General features: G+C 37.9%; 1 protein-coding gene across 2 annotated transcripts in view; it reads left to right on the forward strand.

Annotated features, from left to right (window-relative positions):
• The window catches only part of LOC107565773 (E3 ubiquitin-protein ligase BRE1B-like), a 29,951-nt gene that overhangs the window by 8,776 nt on the left and 13,473 nt on the right, over positions 1-7,702 (forward strand). For both annotated transcript variants that reach the window (XM_016251053.1, XM_016251059.1), the window contains exons 5-7: positions 5,943-6,140; positions 6,271-6,392; positions 6,929-7,075. In XM_016251053.1, coding sequence (XP_016106539.1) covers positions 5,943-6,140; positions 6,271-6,392; positions 6,929-7,075 — 467 coding nt within the window. The remainder of the gene's footprint in view (positions 1-5,942; positions 6,141-6,270; positions 6,393-6,928; positions 7,076-7,702) is intronic.

The raw sequence follows: 7,702 nt of genomic DNA on the forward strand, positions 1-7,702 counted from the left end.
GTGGGGGGGGGGGGGTGGGGGGGGGATTGGCTAAACATCGGACGGAAAAAATCGGCATCATGTATCGGCCATCAGCTGCCCTGATTTCTGAATATCGGCATCGGCGAGAGAAAAACTCATATCGGGCGACCTCTAATTCACAGAGTTGGCCCTAAGCCAGTCCTGTGTTGCCTTGGCTGTGTGTTTAGGGTCATTGTCATGTTGGAAGGTGAACCTTCGGCCCAGTCTGAGTTCCTGAGCGTCCAATGAGGCTGTACCAGCACACTTTACTTTTGGGATGGTACTCTGCAGGTGATGAGCAGAGCTCGTTTCCTTCAAACATGATGCTTAGAATTGAGGTTCATCAGACCAGAGAATCTTGTTTCTCAGAGTCTGAGGGTCCTTTAGGTGCTGTTTTGCAAATTCCAAGTGTGTTTTCATGTGTCTTCACTGAGGAGAGGATTGAGTTTGGCCACACCGCCATAAAGCCCAGATCGGTGGAGTGTTGCTGTGATGTTTGTCCTTCTGTAGGTTTCTCCCATCTACATATATGATCATGGAGCTCAACTAGAGTGACCATCAGGTTCTTGGTCACCAGTCTAGACAAGGCCCTTCTCCATCAATTGATTAGTTTGGCTGGGCGACCAGCTCTTGGAAGAGTCCTGGTTGTGCCAAATTTCTTCCATTTGAGAATTATGGAAGCCACTGTGCTCTTGGGAACCTTCAGTGCATCAGACATTTTTTTGTAGCCTTCCCCAGATCTGTGCCTTGATACAATCCTGTCTCTGAGCTCTGTATGCAGTTCCTTTGACCTCATGGCTTGGTTTTCGCCCTGATATGCATTGTCAGCTGTGAGGCCTTATATTATACCAAATAATATATACAGTATCTCACAGAAGTGAGTACACTCCTCACAATTTGGACATTTTCACTTAGGGGTGTACTCACTTTTGTGGCCAGCGGTTTAGACATTAATGGCTGTGTGTTGAGTTATTTTGAGGGGACAGCAAATTTACACTGTTATACAAGCTGTACACTCACTACTTTACATTGTAGCAAAGTGTAATTTCTTCAGTGTTGTCACATGAAAAGATATAATAAAATATTTACAAAAATGTGAGGGGTGTACTCCCTTCTGTGAGATACTATATATATATATTATTTATTATTTTAATAATATATTAATATTGTACCAAACTGATTCACAACAACATCCCATAAACCTTGAGTTTCTATAAACATTCCCTCTTATCTCTTATTCATGAAGACAAACCACATATGGAACATAGAACAAGACAACAATGAAAAAACAATAATATAAATGACTAATCAATTAATGAGTCCGTGAAATGGGTATATAAATGACTATGATTATTATAAATGATTATATGATTAAATTGAATAATAAAATTATTAAATGATAAATGATTATAAATAAATTAAAAATGTATGAATATAAAATAAAGTAAATCACAACACAAATGTATGATTGCTCTCTTGAAGCAAAACAAAGCATTTGAGGATCCTCCGATCCTTCATTCCCCCCTTTAATCATATGAAACCATTTGATTACATAGACTGTTTAAAGGCAAGCAAACTTCCATAATCATTATCAAAAACATACTTTGTAAAGTTCGGGTGATCAGGCCGTACTCTTCCCTTCTGCATGTCCAGAAAAACAGGTCACTTCTGTCATACCATGTACCAGCATCAGTTAGGGGAAATGTGTGTCTCTGACTGTTGTTGTAGTTAACAGTAATCTGGCAAAGCAAATCAACACACTTATGTCAGTGTACAAGAGTAAGATGATAAATACTCCTGAAACCTTAACTAAAGCACATAAATGATTCCAAAGTGGCCCTAATATTGATCGAATATTGATCCAAACATAATCCTTAATCAAGTTTAGATACTTGTTCTTGCAGAACTTATAGACTGCATTTCCAGTATTATTTAAAAGGTATGAACAACATTCGGTTGCAATCACTTTACACGTTTCATGTTTAAACCTGTGATTTGGTACAATTGGATTTTCCAAAAACTCATTGTAAAAACATTTCATATTGCATGTGCTTTTACCTTTGGCCATTTGTCATCTTTAGCATCTCAGCATTAGGATTTCTGTGCCCTAGTATTTACTCATGTTGTCTGGCAGGTTTATCAATTTGTAACTAGAATTGCCAGTTGGAGTGCACCAGTTAAAATCAAATCAGATAGTTGTAATAAATGTGCATACAAATTCCGTTATGAATTCCATGTACTGAGGAAATATTCCCTTAAGGTTTGACCAAAATTACATCACTATGTCATTCTAGACATGTATAAGTCATTGAATCTACATCACATGTTATGTTTAAACACATCTTCCAGCATGATAATTAAAAAACAAACTATAATTGGTCTGATTAACTGTGTATGACAAATATATTACTTAAAATACCCCTATATGTTAAAAACTAAAGCACAAAATTTAAAACAGTGTCTGACTAACTTGAGTTTGAAGATTGCGAAGTTACATCTCTCTGTCTGAAGTTCCCATTATTCTGTTAGTCGTGTTGTCGACACACAATGTCCTCTCTATGATAAGGCTTGAACCTCTCCGTGAGTTTCTCGAAGGTTGCCGACAGACATTAATCTGCGAAAACCCAAAAACAAGAGAACAAAAAACAGACTGCTCTTTTTGAAAAACAAGATTGTTTACACTTTGTTGGAATTATTTTGACTCCATTATAACTTTGATAGATAAACAAAGCCCATAGAGACCATTTGGCTGGCAAGTGAACTGTAGTCCGGTGAAAGCTTATCATTGTAGCCCCCACCCGCCATATCTTCATCATGAGGTTGGCCCCCAAATCACTAAAAGACAAGGTTCTTCCTCATGACTCTGGACCTACATCATTTCGTCAGATCTCATTCAGTTTTAAGTATGAGCTAATTCACAATGTCTAATGTGCTGTATCCATATTAAATTTGCCTAAAACCTCTACATATCCTATATCTGAAGGGGTAGCTAATGATAAAACTGTTTATTTTGGCACAAATTTAAAGTCCATCCTCCCTCTGGAGGCTGTTTTCATGCATCGTAAAGCCTGAATTTTGAACCTTTGTAGTTCCACAGTTAAAACCATTCGATGTATCAGAAGAAAATCTGATAGTAAGTCCACACCTGCCTCAGCAAGATCTCTAATAAGAACTGATATTATGCACAGAAATAATAAAAACACATCTACCATGTTAGCCCTGTCGTTCCATGTTTTGCCAATATGATTTCAGTGTGATTAACTCTTTCAAATGACGATAGTCATTGTTGGTACTATGAAAATCCAATGAAGTCCACAGACTTCCTGACATACTGTACCTTACCATTAAAGTGTGTTCTCCAATCAGAATCAGTAGTGTCTGACATTCCCATCTGGCAATGATGTCTCAAACCAATATTTACCCTTTAAGACAGCAGTGCCTATTGATAGCAAAAATTTTGCCAACTATAACCAAAAACATCCCAATAACCCTGGCATTTCAGAAAGAGTTAAAATCACAAATTCACAAAACAGCCCTGAGAGTGCAGGTTTTCCCAACTAAATAGAATAGATTTGCCAAATTGTGTTTTGACACCACATATCCGTAAACTTCTTCCACATTTCCTAAAATCCCTTGCCCCATATTGTTTAAAATTGAACACTTTTAAAACGCCTTAGTGACAGACACACACTGTGTATCTGTGTGACCAGAAAAGAAAGCAAGTCTATTAATCATCTGATAATTTAGAATCAATCAAATCCACAGATTTGCATCTTGACTCTATCTTTGAGCTGTGAGTGAGGTATTTCAGTGCGCAAATGACATCCCTGAGCAGTGAAGATTTCTGCCGTTTATGCGGTGGCAACCACTGCTGCCTAGTCAGCATGCGTTCATCTGTCTCACCTCCTAGTGAGAAAACCACTCTGCTGCCAACCTGCTCCAAAGTCCTGCACAACACCAAAGGCATAACGGAAGTCCGTGTAGACATTAGCTCTTTGCCATTTGCCAAGTCACATTTTAGATCAACCAAATTAACTGAGAGCAAGACTTTTAGTCTGTAGTCCTCTCTGCCCCACCTTTCTGAAACACATTGATTTTTACAAAGCTCATCGTTCTGAAAAGCGTGGTATGCTCTGATTGGCCAGCTATCCAGTGTGTTGTGATTGGCCGAATACCTCAAGCGTGTGGCGGAAATATTACACCCTCTACCATATTTGGAATATCAGCTTCCATGGCGGCGACTGCGAGAAAAAATGTCCCCTTCTTTCTTTGCGTAAACATTTGGGCGGTGTTATGTAACTCTTCCCACACAGTGACATAGATCTGTGGGGGCGTGTTTGAATGAGGCATTTTAGGAAGGTGTGGATGAGTATATTTCTTTAGGTTTGAGATTTTAATCTTTGCATCTTTACAGATCTTATATATGCACAAAAAGCTTGTAACACTCCAAAGACAAAGGAAAACTTGAAATCGCATCATATGACCTCTTTAATCCCAAAAATAGCTAGTAGCATTGACCAAAGCCCGTTAGCAGCGTTAATTACTAAAAACCATAGGTGTCAGAAATCTCTCAAAAATAACTAATTTCACACGTCATTGAACTTTGTAAAAGTTCTTTCTCAGAGTCTGAGACAAGATTATAATTTCCCACTCAGCTGTTGTTTTTCAAACTGATAAAAACAAAGGGTGCAAGATTTCAACTCCTCAAAATATAATTTACAGGTATTATTATAAATATATGGTATAAATATTTATATAATATATAAATATAGCTATTCCAGGTTTTCTTGGAGGTTTTAGACTGTAAATCAAGATTCACATTGGCTTTGAGGCTAGCTCTCTCTGCTCATGCTACATCTTGAGCAGTTATCATAATTTAACAGTGAGATTACTGTCGGCATTGCGTCTAAACCCTTAAACTTTCAGAGTTATTTCCCCTACTGTTAGTGATGTGCTCTTATCACAAAAAAAACATCCTCAAGCTTTGTTCAAACTCTTCCCCAAAGTGAAAAATACTTCCAAAATACCCAACTATTCTACTACTTAATCTCCTACTTGGACCATCATAAACCAAACAATTAGAACTCAGAGGTCCTACTTTCAATTGATTAACCAACAAACTTTGTCTTTCTTTGCACACATTCTCTTTACCTTCACAGCACTTACTTTAGCCTTCTGACAAATACAGTGGGTACGGAAAGTATTCAGACCCCCTTAAATTTTTCACTCTTTGTTATATTGCAGCCATTTGCTAAAATCATTTAAGTCTTTTAAAAACATTTTTAACCCCCTTCAGATTTTCTATTGTCATTAGGTTAAAATGAGAACACCTTTCTGCACTCCGTATATTTAGCAACTATTAACCAAGTTTTACTGTTGGTGCTTATTGAGCTTAAAAATGCTCTTACTGATGTTATGTCAAAGTTAATTATTTCATCTTGCTTAACTTCTGACCACTCCATAACTGTAGAAATTATATCATCTGACCCAGTAGCTTAGCTACCTTCACGGTATGTACCGAATTTCCATGAAATGTCAAACAGAACACACTCACTCTGCCTAGTTTATTTATTAGCAAAAAAAGGCCTTTTGTACAATTCTAACTATGTCCTCTATCAGGTCATGTCTTTTTGCTGTGAAATTTGTACTCATTTTTATCAACTAAATGTTAGAATAACTTTTATATTGTTAGTAATATTTCAGAATGAACACTTGTTGGACTGAAGCAACTTTTTTTTATAATCTATCAGAATTTCATCTTTGCTCAGTTTGGGCCTCTAAATAAAATTGAGGCATCTCTTTTTTCCTCCTTGAGTATCAAAACTGATACTCAAGAAACAAAGCATATGCAAATTATTTTAGATTTGAAGAAAAGATTAGATTTTTCTGTCCATAGCAGCTTTCATCATGCACATTCATATTGTTTATTGTCTTATTTTAAGCCCCTCCACCTCCACCAACTCTCAGCGAGAGCGCAAAGTCTTTCCTGGCTACTCTGGATAACAGCAGTGAGGAGGAGCTCACACTGCAGCTACAGGACAGGATGCAATTCAGCAAGGGCGCCGTGGCCTGTATGGTCTGCATATTTGACCGTCTGCATACCACCATCGATGAGCTGTGTACCCGAGTGCAGTCAGCTGGTAAAATATCATTTCAGTTGGTGTGATTCTCAAAGTACAAACTGTTTATTCCAGAAAAATGCATCCCTAGAAGTTTTAGTTTAATCACTTTGTGAACAAATGTTAAACTTGTGCACTTTGTTCTTATCAGTTTGTGAGGATGACAGTCAGCGAGAGATAATTGCTACAAACCGCACACTTCTAGAGGAACATAATCGACTGCAAGATCTTGCTTACTCCCTTCAAGGGAAACACCACAAAATGTCATTGGAGGTATCTCTTTACCTAGTTTTGTTTGACTTTATTCTATTCATATTTATTAATGTTGCACTACCTTTCAGAAGTTTGGTATCAGTATGTGTTGAAAAGATATTGAAATGTTTATTCTGCAAGGATGTATTAAAGTAATTAAAAGTAAAGACTTTGTTACAGTAGGATTTTGTTTAAAATAAATGCTTTTATTTTTTTTATTCATCAAAAACTCCTTAAAATGTATCTAGGTTTCCATAAAAATATTACACTGCACTGTTTTCAACATAGAATCATAGTAAGAAATGTTTAAGCTCAATGTCAGCATATTTGAATGATTTCTGAATGTGACACTAAAGATCGGAGTAATGGCTTTGTGAGCATAAGGGACTTATAAAATCATTAATAAAAAAAATCTTACCAACCCCAAACTTTTGAACGGGAGTGTACAGTATATAAAAACTTTTTTCTAAGCATCAGTATAAAACTGCCTATCACATTTTTAAAGATGTATATCTTGTACCCTGAGCTGTCCTTAAGACCAGTCTTTGCTTCTACAGTATAATGAATTGATTGACAAAGTTACAAGTTCTGAGACCAAAGTGTCTGAGATGGAAACAGCTGTGGAGGATCTGCAGTGGGACATTGAAAAACTTCGAAAGAGAGAGCAGAAGCTGAATAAACACCTAGCAGAAGCTCTGGAGCAGGTCAGCTTTTCCTTCATCTCAGAAATAATACAATGAATTACATGCAATGTATGTCTTTTGAAATTCATTACTATCATAGTAGTTATGTGTTATTTGCATATCTATCAGTACTTCCTTTGAGAAAGGAAATTGTACTGCAGGTAGGGCTGGGTATCGAGTTCGATACTTTTTAGGCACCGACCGAATTGCCTCGATACCATCAAGTTTCGAAAAACGTCTCGTCGTTCGGTACCAAATTTCGATACCTAAGGGGTTAGTCTCATCCGCGTCAGTGAGCCAAAAAGCCTGCAGCACTTGCCGGTGTGTTCGACTAGAGGCGCGGCACAGATCGATCATCCGCGAGAGCGATTCGAAAGCGCACGGAGCAGTCTGCTCTCTTTAGCTCTCGTGGTACTGTAATACCACCAGTATAGAGTAGCGCGGGAGCTGCGTGGAGTTCCGATCATATGCAGATGTCCATTCATACTAACGTTACACTACCGAAAGCACGTCAGTGAGACAAAAAGCCTGCAGCACTTGCCGGTGTGTTCGACTAGAGGCGCTGCACAGATCGATCATCCGCGAGAGCGATTCGAAAGCGCACGGAGCAGTCTGCTCTCTTTAGCTCTCGTGGTACTGTAATACCAC

This window comes from Sinocyclocheilus grahami, unplaced genomic scaffold (assembly GCF_001515645.1).
Source record: "Sinocyclocheilus grahami isolate Dianchi unplaced genomic scaffold, SAMN03320097.WGS_v1.1 scaffold26.1, whole genome shotgun sequence".
Classification (NCBI taxonomy): Eukaryota; Metazoa; Chordata; class Actinopteri; order Cypriniformes; family Cyprinidae; genus Sinocyclocheilus; species Sinocyclocheilus grahami.